Source organism: Mus pahari, chromosome 1 (assembly GCF_900095145.1).
Source record: "Mus pahari chromosome 1, PAHARI_EIJ_v1.1, whole genome shotgun sequence".
Classification (NCBI taxonomy): domain Eukaryota; kingdom Metazoa; phylum Chordata; class Mammalia; order Rodentia; family Muridae; genus Mus; species Mus pahari.
This window is the reverse complement of record NC_034590.1, coordinates 150,368,907-150,386,391: the sequence shown is the minus strand read 5'-3', so window position 1 is coordinate 150,386,391 and position 17,485 is coordinate 150,368,907. Positions and strand designations below refer to the sequence as shown.

At 41.4% G+C, this 17,485-nt stretch overlaps 2 protein-coding genes across 2 annotated transcripts in view; both read right to left on the bottom strand.

Moving 5' to 3' along the window:
* The window catches only part of LOC110318652 (cytochrome P450 2C55), a 37,685-nt gene extending 25,025 nt beyond the window's left edge, over nucleotides 1-12,660 (bottom strand). Inside the window, exons 1-4 of the mRNA XM_021193844.2 lie at nucleotides 12,458-12,660; nucleotides 9,091-9,253; nucleotides 8,429-8,578; nucleotides 1,388-1,548 (exon numbers count right to left, since the gene is read on the bottom strand). Coding sequence (XP_021049503.1) covers nucleotides 1,388-1,548; nucleotides 8,429-8,578; nucleotides 9,091-9,253; nucleotides 12,458-12,625 — 642 coding nt within the window. The 5' untranslated portion in view covers nucleotides 12,626-12,660. The remainder of the gene's footprint in view (nucleotides 1-1,387; nucleotides 1,549-8,428; nucleotides 8,579-9,090; nucleotides 9,254-12,457) is intronic.
* A 3,700-nt stretch (nucleotides 12,661-16,360) lies between these two features.
* The window catches only part of LOC110333390 (cytochrome P450 2C11-like), a 24,562-nt gene continuing 23,437 nt past the window's right edge, over nucleotides 16,361-17,485 (bottom strand). The window contains 1 exon segment of the mRNA XM_021215013.1: nucleotides 16,361-16,542. Coding sequence (XP_021070672.1) covers nucleotides 16,361-16,542 — 182 coding nt within the window.

Below are 17,485 nucleotides of genomic sequence, written 5' to 3'. Positions count from 1 at the left end.
GGGGGGAGGGTATAGGGGACATTTGGGGTAGCATTTGAAATGTAAATGAAGAAAATATCTAATAAAATAAGTTTTAAAAACACAGAACTATCATAATAAAAAAAAACAGGTTCTGATAGATAATTTTGTATTTTTACTAATAAAAAGCTATTTTATAGACTTAAAAAAAAGAAAGAAAATATCATCCTGAGTGAAGTAACCCAGACATAAAATAACATATATGACATGTACTCATTAATAAGTGGATAATAGCTCAAAAATTCACAATGTCCATAATACAACCCACAGACCATATGGAGCTTAGGAGGAAGGAAGACCCAAATATGGATGCTTCAGTTCTGCATTGAGGGGGGAACAGGATGACTGAGGGAGTTGGAAGGAGGGGGGAATTTGGGAAGGAGAGGGGAAGAGGAAATAAGCGGGGAGTATCAGGTACTGGAGAGGACAGGAGAGAGGTTCAGAGGTTCAGGAAATCAAATAAAAATATGTAGCATGGCAGATGAGGAACTGGGGGTAGCCACTGGAGGGTCCCAGATGCCCAGGAAATGAGAGCTTCCCTGGACCCCATGGGAATGATTTTAGTAAAGAAGGGGAGATAGAACCTGTAGAGACCACCTCCAGTAGGTAGGCACAGCCCCTGGTCAGGGGATAGGGCTGCACATTCATCTCAAAGTTTTTAACCCAGAAATGTTCCTATACAAAAGAAGAACAGGGACAAAAAATGGGGCAGAGACTAAAAGTAGGACCATCTGGGGACTGTTCCACCTGGGGATCCATCCTGTCTGATGACACCAACTGTTGCTGTTACAAAGAAGCACTTGTTGACAGGAACCCGGTGTGGCTGCTCCTTGGGAGGTTTAGCCAGCAACTCATACAAATGTGGATGCTTGGAGTCAACCATCAGACTGAGCTCAAGGACCCTGGTCGGGGAGATAGTGGAAAAACTAAAGGAGCTGAGGGTGATTCAACCCCCTATAGGAAGAAAAACATCAGCTGGCTGGACCACCCAGTGCTCCCAGGGGCTAGACCATCAACCAAGGAATGTACAGGGAGGGATCCATGGCTCCAGATACATAGGTAGCAGAGGATCACCTTATCTGATATCAATGGGAGAGGAGGCACTTGGTCCTATGGAGGTTTGATGCCCCAGTGTAGGGGGATGCTAGAGGGGTAGGGTGGGAGAGGGTGGGTGGGTGGGAGAACACCCTCATAGAGGCAAAGGGGAGGAGAAGAGGGTTTGTGGGGGGGAGGCCAAGAAGGGGGACTAACATTTGAAGTGTAAACAAATAAAATAATTAATAAATAAAAATATGTATATTAAATTTTTTTAATTTGATAGAGAAATAATCGTACACGATTTCCTGTGAAGAGAATGTATTTGACTCACCTGCATCCATGGGGAGTTCAAGATTTTAAAGTTTTCATTGAATTTCTCCATCAAGTTAAGAAAATTCTCATCTTTATAATCAAAACGATTGTGGAAAATAACTGAACAGATCACGTTGGAGGGAGCACAGCTCAGGATGAATGTGGGATCACAGAGTGAACCTGAAGGATTGAAAACAGTTTAAACTACCATTAAAGTATGTGTGTAAAAGTATTTACAGTGTTAAATACCATTAATACACCCATGTAAACATCTTTATCCTTAGACTAAAATAAAAATTATTTTAGAATCCCTAAGGAAGTATTGGCACAGAAATTACCATATTGGCAAGAACTTCCACATGATTCCAATTAGAACACCACTGATTCTTTAGTCCTAGCTTGCTTAACAATCATTGGCTAAATCTTTAACAGTTGCTCCCTGTGTAAACATCACTCTTTGTGTACATATTCTAAGTTAAGTTCTAAGAAAATACATAATCACATTTTTGTTGTTGCTTTTTGGAGACAAAGGTTCTCTGTGTAGCCTGGACTGTCCTGGAACTCTCTCTGTAGACATGGCTGACCTCAAACTCATAGAGATCCATCTCCCTCTACCACCCGAGTGTTGGGACTAAAGGTGTGGGCCACCACTGCCAGGCTATACATTACCAATCTTTTTTTTAAAATAATGGCTTTTTTATTTTATTGCTGTTGACAAGAAGTGCTTGCTAAGAGGAACTGGGTACGGCTGTTCCCTGAGAGGTTCTACCAGCACCTGACCAATACAGATGTTGATACTCACATTACCACTTTTAAGAACACATAACAATTCATGTTTTCAATGTAAAACCTCATCTCCCTTTGCAATTGCTATGCAATTAAGGGAGAAAATAGCAACCTGGAAATACTTTATGCCCAGTGAATATCTGAAGGAGTCATGTCCACCACAGCCAGAGAGAAGACTACAAAGGAGAAAAAGATTACAGGAAATGCAACATTCATCAGAACCAATTTAAAAGAACAGAAATACCTAGATCAATTTTAAAAAGAGGGGGTAACAAAACACAAGCACCAATTCTTATAGATTTGTTTACCTAAAATAAAGGTGAAATTAATTTCAAATGAAAATTCAGATGGGACAAGTACAGAGATTACATTAATAAGTGGAGCCCTTTAATTCCTTCATTTCAACATTGAAAAAGAAAAAATATAGAATTTTGTGTCCCTAGTCACCAGAAATATAGCTTGAATTTATTTAGATAAAGCCTACCTTCTACTGAAATCCTGGGTTATTGTCCTATATAGTCATTAATAGGGTCTATACTTTTTTTTTAATTTGACTGTTATTTAAGTCAATTTGAGCATAAGAAATAAAAGCTGAAGAAATGTTAATTTTGCATTGTCATATTTAAATAAAATAGTGGTGATTCAGACAGTATGGTATAACAATCTGGATTCCCTGCCCTTCAGGATGAGAGTACAACAAGCTCCGGAACAAATTCTGGGTTACAGAGTGAGATGCTGTCTCAAAAACAGTTTTTAATTGAGTCATCAATAAGTCCTCAAATTCATATCATAGATACAATAAAATGAAATATATGTAAAGAGTGAAAAGTGTGTGCCTGCGTAGCTTGCAAATGTCATTGTATCTTGACAACTACAAATGTGTGTGTGTGTGTGTGTGTGTGTGTGTATGCAACTGGGATTTTACAGGACACACACACTTGCATGCAGGCAAGATACTCATTCACATAAAGTAAAATTAAAAATAAATAAATATCAAAATTTCATTAGATTTCTAATTTCTTTTTACATTTAGGGAAGATAATTAAACTTGGGGTAACTTGGAACCCAAGCTGAAAAATCAAATTCACTTTGACAATAGTTATAATAAATGTTCCAAGCCAAAAATTCAGTGTTTTAAGATGCACCCAGAACTTCCTTTTTATCTAGATATGTAAAGGGCAGCAAATCAGATGAGAATCATGGGAAAGACTGGTGGTTACAGAGCCCAAGAGGAGACACACAGTTCCACATAGGGTCACTCAGGGAGAACATCAGTGTTGGCTTGCAGGCAGGAGAAAGGAGAGTTCAAGAAACCACATTAAATCTTGCACAGGAGGAAGGCATGAGGCAGGGTAGAAACACTGAGTGAACTTTATTGAGAGTAATGTCAGTGGGATCTGGATGACCTTATGGATCCCACATCTTGCTGTCATGTGACCTGGAGCAAAGAAAACACAGGACTGCCATTTGTGAATTTGATAAAGAAAACATTTGATAGAATGGACTGGTTGAAAAATCAAAGGCATGCTTTCTATGTCTAGGAAATAGCTAAACCTGGAGAGGTCCCTCCCAAGATCTGGAAGACATCTATGAATCAAAAAGAGTTTAGAGAAAACTAAAACATAGCTAATAAGCAAATTACAAAGGACAGACTGAAAGCTAATTTACAATTAGCAGAAGATAGGGTAGAGTTAATAGTAGTTGAAATACAGTTAAATAAATAATGTCAAACTTGTTAAATAGTAGCAGAATTCATCATAGTACATATTTACTCAAGAGATATGAAAAACCATAGCAAATAGTTATTAATATCAAGTAACCACCTGACAACTTTTAAACAGCCCTTTGTTTACTGGATAAACACAAAAGAAAATAAAAATATGATAAGCATTATTACTGGCAGAAGTTGCAGGCATGGGTCTTGAAGCAAATATGTGTCACTGTGTCACTAAAGCTGCCAAAACAGATATAGAATACCTTGATGACAAAACACGTCACTTTCTCATCTTCCATGAAAATATGATGAGCTCAATCATACCATGTACACTTGACAAATAGTGTCCAAGGAAATATTCTAAATAATAAAGTCACAATGACACTACAGGAAAATGTTACCCTGCATGAATTTTTAATGAGGCTTAACACATTTTTGTTGTTATTCAGAAACAATGGCAATTCAATTTCTGGGCACAACAACTAAAACCTAATCTTGTAAGCCTTATTAAAATCAGACTCCTCCAGTGGCAAATCCTTACCAATCTGCCATGATACCAGGAAACTCTAGCAGCTACATCTTACCCCTCTCTGTCCCCATTCCAAACAGGAGCTAACTCTCCCCTGCTTCCTCTCTTCTTCTGACCAAATCAGAAGTCTCGCCTACTTGCCCAGTGATTGGCTCCTTTATTCATTAGGAGATTGGTTCACAAGAACAACACCAGGCCCATCCACAACACTTCCACCTTTCTGTTCTAATAAAAAACAAAAACTTTCTCTCAAATATAGAACGCAACTATTACCATGCTGTAGTCTATAAAGTATAAGATAGACCTAACACCCAGTCCACCATTTATGTCATTAAGATAGAACATTGTCTTCTACTATAAATTAAAAGACTTATGATTCTACCTTGACTTATGTCCTGGCTTTCGATAGTATGCCATTTAAAAATCATCCTCTCAAATCTATTCTCTCAAAGTAAATAGCCTGGGTTGAAACTATAAGTAGTTTTTCAACCCCGCCAGAAATCCAAGAATGACTGATATTAACTGAGAATATATAAGAAGCCTAACACAGCTTCCAAAAGTTAGCCAATTTATAGAGACTGCTGATCACCTGGACAGTCCCTTACTTCAAAACGCTGGAGCATCGGTCTTCAGCCTTCTGGCCAGGGTCATCTGACAGACCTAGAGAAACAAGGTATTAAGGACTAACCTACTCTGTCTTGGCAGAATCAAGCTGTCCTAACCTGAAATTGTGTCCTTTCTTTGGACAGTGTTATGTCTGTAGATGAAAAGAGGCCATTTTTGCCTAGTGGCTGTCTTGCCACAACTGAAGCAACTCCATTGATGCTCAATTTCTTCTTTGAATCCAAAAAAGGAAAGCTGTCAAGAGCAGACTAGTCTCAACAACAAGTGAATAAATAACATTAAATGTCACATTGTGTGGATTTCTGACGTCTTTGAAAACCAACTATCTATATAAAGTAGTCTGGACTGTTGTCTGTTAACTACTCTTAGCTCTTCCTATTTAGAAATGTTGAAAACACCCTAACAATAAACTCAGAGCCATGAATTTGCTATTTGGCTCTAAACTCACAGGCTTAAACATCTCAGATCAGATTAAAATAACAATTAAGAAGGACTGGGTCTATTCTTTGTACTAATAAAATTTTGTACCAATAGAGTAAATTTATACCAATGAAACCCTTGATTTTGCAACAGAATGAATTATGTACCATTTAAGAAATCATGACTTCAGCTTAGTAACAATTAAAGAGATTTTGCCACACCCACTCTAGTAGTGACTCACATCAGGTCTAAAAACCTGGAGGAGTCCTGAGGAAAAAGNGTCTCAAGGAGACTCAGCCTCCTAGAGTCCTGGCATTTCCAATAATCTATATACACGAACCCTATCTGCATGTTAGTATGGTGTATGCTCTCTCTCAGTATTATTAATGCCTCTAAAGATTGAATTTTTACCATAGGTAAAGTTCCCACCAGTGTTCCAAAGTCCTAAAAATTCCTCAAAGCCAGGAGCTCGGAATTCAGTATTTACCAAGGCCTAGGAAATAGGGGGTTTGTGGTATTGCATTATTCATGAGAAGGTCCACTGGTGCAGAATCCCCTGGTGATAGCTTTCACAAGGCTCAAAGGAGTAGCACAAATTGTATGAAATCCTTACCTGTCTTTAGCTGACCCTAGGCAGAACTGCTTTATCTTAACTGTAAACATTACAGTTAAGATAAGTCCCTTTGAAGTCATCCCTCTGTTTTGTGTCAAGTAACTTCAATGTACTTCACCTACTGTGACATCCTACCCCTTTGTTCTCTGTACTTTATAACACTGGTGTTCACTTTATGAGAATGCACTCAGTTCTACACCCTCTCTCATGTGGACTGCCTGTCACTCATTTGCTGAATCCTCGCTCACCTGCAACCAAGAGACCCAGTTTCACACAGATTGGGGACCAAAGTGAGGTCTGTCTGTGGCAAGATTTCTACCAAAAGAGATTATGGCTATGCAATCAATTCTAGCTATTTCTCCCTATTCCAATATTACCATTTCTTCATTCCCTAGAAAGACAACCTACTAATAACCCTCTCCAGCCCCAAAGCCCAGGGAACTGGGTTGACGACTCTTCATAACTTCTTCAAGCTGAATATGGATGTGAGGTATTTTGAGTGGGGGGAAGGGTAGGGGAAATGGGGGAGTTGGCTGGCCTTAAGAAGGCCACACTGATTGTATTAGTCTCTGATGTCTGTGTCCTAACTAGATCCATCTGAAAGTTCAAGACATCAGGAGTTCAAGCAGGTGAGTTCAGCATGTCTGACAAGAAGACTCACCAAGGCTGTATATTCTGTAAAATACAAATCTCAGAACAAAATTTTAGGATCATCAAGATAAGCCTTTTGTTTGATTCTCTAGATTCTAGTTCTCTGTGGGTCTCCTGCTATTAAATCTTGCTCATTTTACTCTAGAAGGTGTATAGACCTTAATCACCTTTTCTAAAAACACAAAGACAAAGCCTTTCTCCCAAATCAGCATATCCTTTTGCCAGTAACCAGAAAAAGACGTTTATTTTGACCTTCTCTACCAGAGGAATAATATAACCACAAAACTCAACATCACACCCATTTTGAAAATCAAAACAATCTAAAACAAATGATGTAAATTAAGATACTGTATGTGACTATACTTAGGCCTTTCCTATCTTGCCAAGCAGGAAAAGATACTCAAGACACTCATGTAAACCACATTAGTAGAATATGAGTTTCCTGGTTAAACAATCTATACCCATCTTTCCATTTGGCTCTCTGCCCAGAGCCACAGACATATTTTATTAATACCTGTTCAAAGGAGGCAGTGATTATCACTGCACTCTCTACTCTGGAGTCAGTGACTAATATTCCCTATCCTAGCTCAAATTAAAACAATCCAAAACAAATGAGGTAAACTAAAATACTGTATGTGCCAATACTAGGCCTTTCCTATCTTGCCAAGTAGGAAAAGACACTCAAGATTCCCATGTAGACCATGTTAGGCAGATGAGTATCCTTTGAGGCAAGTAATCTTATACCATCTTGTGGTTTGGCTCTCTGCCTAGAGCAGCCAACTTCATTCTTTTTCTCTCTCAGAGCAGTTTGTACTTTCTCACAGCAGGGGACCTCAGCAATGTTAGCAGTGTCTTTGTTTAAACTTTCCTTGCACTTGAGTCACATAACTCGTTTTTTAGCACCACCCAGCCAATCATCCGGCAAAAAAATAAAATAAAATAAGACTGTAACTCTCAGGCTAATAATCTTAAATTTCTAATGGATTCATGCCCGTCCTCATGTTGGGCGCCACCTGTTGCAGGAAATATTTTTAAAAAGTTAGAACTGCACAACCTGAGCTTGTGCCTCTGCCCCAGTGGCCTGGCTGGTCATGCACTGGCAGACAATGGCCGACCTGTTTTTATCTAGTGGAGATTCTGACTCTGAACTCCACAATCTCTCCACCAAGCTTGATAGATTCTCACTGGCGGGTCACTACCACACCAACCCCATGCTTCAAGTTCCCCATAGCCTTTGAGGTGCACATCTGGCAAACCCATACTTTGCTGCCATATCTTTGTCTCTTGAACCCAAACAAGCCACACACAAATGCAACACAAACTCAGTTCAGAAACAATGGTAACTCAATCTCTGGGCACAACAACTAAAACCTAATCTTGTATGCCTTATTAAAATCTGATTCCTCCAGTGGTAAATCCTTGTGGATCCATGATTCCAGGAAATTCTAGTAGCTACATCTTACCCCTCTCTGTCCCCATTCTAAAAAGTGGCTTAACACTTTCTATCTTCATAATATTCTGTTCTGAAAGCAACTGGGTCAGAATGGGATTATATGACAATTATATAGTCACAATCAGCACTTACAGACATGAAGACAGACAAGCAAAGCTCTGTCCTTGGACACGAGCATGAGAGCTAACAACCACTACCCAGAAATAGCTGGCTACCATTGCAGTGTTGGAAAGAGCATGTAGAAGAAGAGCCAGGCAAGCAGGTACCCACCGTTTGTTTTTCTTAGCTCTTCCACAAGACAGGATGCTTCCTCTTGAATGCGATCCTCGATGCTTCTCTTCCCCATCCCAAAATTCCTCAAGGTCATAAGTGAGAAGCGCCGAAGCTCCTTCCATTTTGTTCCATTGCTGAAAATGACCCCTACCAGAACAGGAAATGGAAACTAGAAGGGAGACCCCAGACAATAGAGAGAACGGGACTCTGACTGCCACTTAGCTCCTTGCTTATGGTTTTTTGACTATACTTGGCCCCAGGAGTGGCACTATTTGGCATATGGCATTGTTGGAGTAGGTGTGGCCTTGTTGGAGGAAATGTGTCACTGTGAGTGTGGGCTTTAAGACCCTTGTTTTAGCTGCCTGGAAGTCAGTCTTTTTCTAATGGCCTTCAAATGAAGAGAGAAAACTCTCAGCTGCTCCTGAACCATGCCTACCTGGACACCCCCTTGCTCCCATCATGATGATAATGGACTGAACCTCTGAACCTGTAAGCCAGTCCCCAATTGAATGGTATCCTGAAGAGTTACCTTGGTCATGGTGTCTGTTCACAGCAGTAAAACCCTAAGATACTGCCTAAGGAACTTTCCTGTCTAGTTGCTATGATCCCTGCTCAGCATACACATGCATAAACATGCATGTGCATACATGCACACTTACCCAGACCATTGTTTGTTCTTTCAACAATTGGAAAACTGCCCCTCCCAGAAAACTCCTCTCCAAGGTCATCCAGGGCTTCCTTCACTGCTTCGTATCCATGTACCACTACAGTAGGCTTTGAACCAAAGTACAGAGTGAACACAGGACCATAGACTTTTGAGAACTGCAAATAAGAAAGAAATTATAAGTAACAGAAGAAGAATCTAGGCTGATATGAGCATCTTACTGTCCACATCTGTTGTCTGCCAACCCAACTTCAAATTTAGATTCAATACATAAAAAGCTGTTTGCTATAACTTTCACATGCAGCATGTATCTTGTTTACCAAAAGATTTCCAGACAAACCAATGTGCAAACTGTCCAAACTGTGACACTTTGAAGGAAGTTTAACTGTAAACTTACAGATAAAGACACTGAGGTTAAAAGAATCTCAAATTCATTTAATTTTCCCATGGGTAAAAATTCAACACTCAGATTTGAAACCCTTTTCAGTGAATCTCTGATACTTGAGCAATGAACCAGTGTGGGGAGCCTTTTGCCATTTCTCTGAAGCAGAGAGAGAGAAAAAGAAAAAAGAAAAAAGAAAACTTTACCTGCTAGGCAGAGTCAAGGTGGATCAGGGTCTTTTGGCAGATTTCTACAGGGTGGTGGATCATGAAAGGAAGCCTGGTAAACTCAAGCTAAAGGCTTGAAGCACTAGAGACCTTGATGGGATGGTAGGAGCTTCGCCTGTTCCCAGCACCAGGCCCAAGTCATGTAGCAACAACCACCCATAGATTTGTGACTATTAGTCATGTAAGGGCTACATTCTAAGCCCTTCTATATGAAGATGAGGCATCCTTAACATCTCAGACCAACACAAAAAGAAAAGAGCCATGACCACAGTCAAGTAGGCTCAAAACAGAGTTCTCCATGCTAATGCAGTACCTAGACGCCCAGGCATTGCCAAAGCTTCTCTTCTCAGACAATCCTCCCTGCAAAGGGTATTTAATCTCAGGCCCACCCTGAGAAGTGGGAATGGTTTTAAGCACTCATTATCTACCAAGACAATAAACTGTTCAGAACCATGGACTATCTCTTTTCATTGATATCCACTGTGCGGAGCCATGGAGAAGGCCTTTACCCCAGTTAGTCTCCCCTAGAAGGCCTCTCTGCACTCCCAGTCATGATCACCATCAAGCCAAGAATTATCACTGTGGGGACCAGCCAGAGGCTCTCTTCTCCCTCCCCACCCCATCCCGACCCCAGACTAGATGCAGCCTATTGGCCCCAACTCTGTTCTCTGGTCTTCTGCAACTCTCAGTGGTGCCTGGATGTCCAAGAGCCTGAGAACCCCACAGCCCCAGCCACAGCAGGCCTGGGGACCCTGAACCAGCTCCAGCTTTCTCATGCCTCAGACTGCACTTTCCCACCCCCAGAGTGGTATCTCAGTGCTTCCCTACAGCCTGAAGGTATCGTGAGCCTCCCCAAGCAACTGTACCCAACGGTGGAGTGGACTTGGGCTCACAACCCTACAGATTTCCTGACCTGATGAGGAGTAGAATGATAACAGGAGGAATACTTGAGGCTCACAATGAGAAGCTGAAGATTCTATTGTATTGACCTTGGTGGAAAGACTAGGGTGTCTTTTGGATGGGGAGAGATGTCTTATATTTCAGCAATTATTTCTGTTAGCTTGTGGCTATGTTTCCCATGGTACTGTAAAGTATACAAAGGCTAAGGAAAACAAACTTGTCTCAAGGCTGGTGTGGTATTGAGCTGCAACCCTCCCAATTCTAAGACTTAACTTTGAATCTTATTTCTGCTTTCCCATAATCATGCTCACTTCCCCCTCAAGCTGTTCGACTTCAAGCTGGCAGACTAGCACAAACCAGTCCCCTGTGTCCACACTGAAACAAATACTCAACTATGAAGGACTTTGCTTCAGGATTCTGCTGAGCTCTTCTCACAGGGTCACTCAGTCACCCTATGATAAATACTGAAAACCTATCATTTGAAAACTCTCCCTAGGAAGCTCCCAGGAGTCAATGTGGGTGACCTTAGCTGAAACGCCCAACAGTGGGGCGATCGCCTCCAGGAGACAGACAGGACCCCCAGTAGAGGGATAGGGACACCAACCCACCTTCAAATTTTTTGACTCAGAATTGGTCCTATCTAAAAGAAATGCAGGGACAAAAATGCAGCAGACTGAAGAAATGGCCAAACAGAGACTGACCCAACATGAGACCCATCCCATGAACAGGCATCAATCTCTGACACTATTAGTGATGCTATGCTGTGCTTGCAGACAGGAGCCTAATATAACTTGAGAGACTCTACTAGCAGCTGATTGAGACAGATGCAGATACACACAGCCAAGCATTGGATTGAGGTCAGGCACCCCTATGGACAGACAAGTTAAGGGAATGATTGAAGGTCCTGAAGGGGATGGCAACCGCACAGGAAGACCAACAGTGTCAACTAACCTGGACCCCTGGAAGCTCCCAGAGACTGAGACACCAACCAAAGAGCATATACAAGTCTGTGGCCCAGGCACATATGTAGCACAGGGCTGCCTTGTCTGGCCTCCATGGGAGAGGACGCACCAGGGTGAGGGTATACCTAGGGAGGCACCCTTTCAGAAGTAAATGGGAGGGAGCATGGGGGAGGAATTCTGTGATCAGGGACCGGGAACAGGGTAGCATTGGGGATGTTAATTAATTAATTAATTTTAAAATATTTTCATATTACTAAAATCAGAGAAATCTCTCTCCAGTTGAGTGTGATGCCAGGCTGTCTGCAATCCTGATATGACTGACTAAGGAACAGACAGCAAGCAGAACAGCACATGCAGCATCCCACAGGACAATCTCTTCCATGCTGCTCATCCATAGCTCTGACAGCAGCTTTGCACAGAAGCACTGAGGCCCCATTGGACCTTACTAGAACTGTTTCTTTCACATATGTTTATGTTGACTCAGACTCCTTGATATCAGACATAACTTGTTTCTTTTTTGAAGAAATTTAATTATTTTGGTTGGCTAACCTAAAGGTAATACACAACATGTACATAGATGATGTCTCCAGTAAATACTAAAAATAGTTCCAATACCTTTTACCTTATGCAGAAAATTGAAGCTAAGAATCATGAAACAATGAAAAAGTAGCTGTTGTCTCTGCTATATGGTTTTATCTTACACTGTAAAAATGCTTATCCTGGACAAATATGTTCTCTCTTTTAATCATTTCTACAATGAGAAACCAAATATGAAAATCCACAGTGCACATTTGCCATCTGATAACATAGTTTAACCCCAGAAATGCACTTACTTAACAACAGAGAATAATTCTTACTTTTCAACCACTATATAGCAAGAAGGATACTTACATAGTTGAAGGATCTGCTGATGTCCTTCACATCTATCTGAAGGATATTTCCAATAATTGGGAGAGGAGTGGGGCCAGGGGGGAGCTTCCCTCTTTCAGAGCTCTGTCTCCAGAGGGAGAGGAGAAGCAGACAGGACAGAGTGAGCACCAGGACCAGGACTGGATCCATGGCAGCTTTCTCTTCTCAGGGAGACTCCTGTGAGCTTGCAGCCCTGGGCTTTTATAATGCTAGCTGCCAACTGAACAGTGCTTCTGAGACCTAAGTGACCAATCAATTATGTGCAGTTTTATCTATCTTCTGAATGGACTCTGGCCTGCAGCAAATGTGAAAAGAAGCTGCTCTTTACAATCTCCTGGGAGGCGATTTTAACAACCATGGTGAGCTAGTCTGGAGTTGGACTTAACCCAGATATTGTTATGAGTCTTTTATTGTTGCTGTTGTTGTTGTGCTTTTTTTATGTGGAGTAGGGCAGATTTCAATACCTTCATAGTTCCAGTTGCATATTGAAGCCTGAATTAACCTACAATGAAATAAATATGTGTGCATCTTGGTGTGCATGCATTTGAGTTCATATGCATGTGTATGTGGAGGCTAGAGATTGACTTTTGATGTCTTCCTTGATTCCACCTCTCTCTCTCTCTCTCTCTCTCTCTCTCTCTCTCTCATTGAGACAGGACTCCTCAGTGAAGCAAGAGATCTTTGGGGATGCTCTTGTTTCTGCCCCCACCCCAACCATCTCTGAGGTTGCGGACATGTACTACAGAGCCCAGCTTTTACATGACTACATGACTATTGGCAGAACTGAACTCCAGTCTTCATGCTTGCAGTGTATATTTTACCAACTGAGTTATTTTCTCAGAACCTGAAGTAAACTATTTGTGAAAAAATCATTCCAGCCCTATACTGTTGACCAGCTGGGAATTTAGGAGGTTGAAGGCAAGCCATGTATTTTATACCTAGTCTATAAAATATTTAGTCAGTGATGCTTCTCAAAACCTAGGATAGTCTCCTTGAGACTGAAAATCTTATGCAAGATTTCAGCATTCTGTACCAACCTGAGAGTTGCCTAAAGAAAAAAACAGGTACTATAACTCATACATCTATGATTTGGTTTCTTCCCTGCCGAGTATCTCAGACTGTCCACAGACTCAGGACCCTACTGCCTCTGCGTCATATGTAAGCCACCACTTGGGAAATATGCACATTTTAGCTTACCCAGCATGTGTCAAGTAATTAACTAAGTAAATATGTCTATTTTACCATTAAATGCCCTCTAAAAAACACAAAACACTTAAAGCAGGAAATTTTGTTTCTAATTTTTTATGGGTAAAGGAAATCTGGGAGCATACCATACACATTATACATTGTACCTCATACATGGAAGAACTTAGCTTTGAAATAAGATCTGTTGGTCTTTGCGGAGACCTATGCCTTTCACTGAAGCTATCCAGAGAGCAAACAAAATCAACCCCCCATCTTTAATTACTCCAAATGTACAGCTCCCTGATTTTGTTCCTAGGACAACAACTTCACACAAAATAGAAGTCCTTATTTGACTCTGATATACCCAGGAAAAGCCAAACAAAACAAAACAAAACAAAACAAAGCAAAACAAAACAAAACAAAACTGAACAAATGTCACCCCTGCAGAGACGAGGAGGGAGAGTTAGGCAATGTTCTACTCGTCATCTTTGAAGGGATTTTGATAGTTTCATTTCCAGAGGTTTCACACCAAACATATCCCTGTGGAGTCCCTCAACTACCTTTGCCTGAGATAAAACCCTTTCTTTTTCAGAGCTCAGGAAACGGGGCCTTAGAGAGTCACATGGACTGAGGATAGTTCAGTAAAGCTGGAACCCAAGTCCCCTCTACCTTACACCCTTCTCTCCAGACGTCAGTTCAACTGGGTTCACCAGCATCAACTACGCTCTGTGAGCCAACATTTCATGACTCAGGCTGGGACTTTCAAATAAACATGAATTTAGTTAATAATTACATTCGCTGTGGATTAAAATCTGTGTCAGAGTTTACTATATAATGCTTATTGCTTGAGTGAATACAGGTGAATTCTTTATCCAAGGCAAAGAGAAGCAGCTATATTGTACCTGACTCACATAACCCTAAAATCTAATAGCTCTAAAACATAGTTAGCTCCCTTTAAAACAATCATGTTTTTCTTTTTTTTAATTGGATATTTCATTTATTTACATTTCAAATGTTATCCCCTTTCCAAATCCCCCCCAGAAACTCCCTATCCCATCTCCCCTCCTCCTGCTTCTATGATGGTGTTCCCCCACCCAACAACCCACTCCCATCCCCCCTCCCTCTGTTCACCAACCCACCCACTCCTGCTTCCCTGTCCTGGCATTCCCCTATACTGGGGCATCCAGACTTCGTAGGACCAAGGGCCTCTCCTCCCATTGATGCCTGACAAGGCTATCCTCTCCTACATAAATGGTTGGAGCCATGGGTTCCTCCACGTGTACTCCTTGGTTGGTAGTTTAGTCCCTGGGAGCTCTGGTTGATTGATATTGTTGTTCTTCTTATGGGGTTACAAACCCCTTCAGCATCTTGGGTCCTTTCTCTAACTCCTCCATTGAGGACCCTGTGTTCAGACAGCATCCACCTCTCTATTTGTCAGGCTCTGGAAGAGCTTCTCGGGGACTATATCAGGCTCCTGTCAGCAAGCACTTCTTGGCATCCACAATATTGTCTGGGTTTGATGACTGTATGTGGGATGGATCCTCAAGTGGAAGAGTCATTACTTGGCCTTTCCTTCAATCTCTGCTCTACATTTTGTTTCTGTATTTGCTCCAATGAGTATTTTGTTCCCCTTCTAAGAAGGACCAAAGCACCCACACTTTGGTCTTCCTTCTTCTTGAGTTTCATGTGGTCTGTGAATTGCATTTTTGGTATTCTGAGCTTTTGGATTATCTTGGTCCTTTTCTGTATAAATTTTTATGAAAACAAATATGGTCTCTTGAGAGTTTGTTTTTCTTTACTTCTTCCTTGAATTATGCCATAAGAAAGAGAGTCTGTTGCCAACAAGTGCATGCTGACAGGAGTCTGATATAGCTGTCTCCTGAGAGGCTCTGCCAACACCTGACAAATACAGAGGTGGATGCTCTCATCCAACAATTGGACTGAGCACAGGGTTCCCAATGGAGAAGCTAGAGAAAGGACTGAAGGAGCTGAAGGAGCTTGCAGTCCCATAGGAGGAACAACAATATGAACCAACCAGTAACCCCAGGGTTCCCAGGAACTAAATCACCAACCAAAGAGTACCCATGGCTCCAGCTGCATACGTAGCAGAGGATGGCCTTGTTGGACATTAATGGGAAGAGAGGCCCTTGGTCCTGAGAAGGCTCAAAGCCCCAGTATAGGGGACTACCAGGACAGGGAAGCAGGAGTGGGTGGGTTGGTGAACAGAGGGAGGGGGTTTTCAGAGGGGAAACCAGGAAAGGGGATAACATTTGAAATGTAAATAAAGAAAATATTTAATTAAAAAAAAGAAATGTAAATAAAGAAAATATCTAAGAAAGAAAACAGTCTAAGAACTGGTCCAAAATTTGTTTTTATTTCGCACATGCAGGAGACAAATAATTCTGAATTGTCATATTCTAAAGATTTTGCTGTTTATAGTGAAAACATAGTATTGATAGTAACTAAGCCATTTAAGTATCAGCACTTACTATGTAAGTACTGCATGGGAGTGTCACAAAATACAGAGAACAGAGAGAGAAACTGTGTATTGACTCCAGGAATTCTGCTCAATGAGGTTTGATGGTCACTGGGTAGGAAGGGAATGGAAAAATGTGACTGAAAGCCACTATAGTACCACTAATGAAGTAGACAGGACCCTCAGAGGAGACACCGCAGATGAGACCATAGGGAGTCTGCCTCTTACACAGGAATAAAACGACCCTGGTACAAAGGGGGCACATGGCCAAATCCACTGACAACTGGTGTTGTATCAATGTCCTTTACGTCAACCAGAGCCTTCAAGTTAAAATTCTGTAAAATGGTGGTGAAGAACAGAAACGGCTCCATGCGAGCCAGGGCTTCTCCTGCACACATCCACTTTCCTGCAATAGCAAGAAAAGAAAAAAGGGGGAAAATATTTGTTACTGAATCATCTGTGAAATGACATGGAGATTACATAGTAATCAATGAGTTGTTCAGCATGTGGATAGAAGACACCCATATCACATCCCCAGCCCCAGAAACAGCTCCATTCACCCATCTCCAACACCATAAAGTTGAAAGCTTCAAGCTCCCATTGACGAAGCACTGTTCTGAAACTCCCTCAGGAACTATGGCCTCTCTTTATGATCCTTGTAATCCCAACAGAGTCTTGCCCTCTGTGGGTTTCCTCATATACAGGATTCTACATAGCAGAGATTGCTTGAATTCTATGCTTTCTTATCTTTTGCCACCTTGCCAAAGTGAGTGCCTTAAAAAGAAGGGCTCTTTATACACATCTTGATTTGTACTAGTCTACTACCAGCATAAGAATCAAACCCTACAGCAAAAAGTGTAAGTGACACCATGTACATATAATGGAGCACTAGGGTTGGACATTCAAGGTGTAGGATCATAGTAAAGGAAACTGTAGGGGCTCTGGCCCTCTACATGCCCAAGGTCTTTCCCTGCCTGCATTTGCTCAGCAGGTTCTGACCTCCTGCATTGACAGAAAATGTGCCCTCCTGTACATCATTTTCTCTGTGTGGTACCCTGCCTCCTCCTCTTTTCTTAATTCATTGATCCCTATGAGACAACCACCTTTCCTCTGACCTCTTAGAGGAATTCTGTTTGACTATGAAAGGAGATGAGCAACTTCCTTCTGACTGCCTCTCTCACAGCACTAATCCAACCAGATTACAGTGTCCTGTTGAGTCACCTACTTCCCTAACTCAGATCAAGTCTCTGCAGAGCCTGTTATATTTTCTAGGACACTTGCATTCCCAAATCTGTCTGGGAGACAAAGATACCACAGACGGTATACTCAAAAAAAAAAAAAAAAAAAAA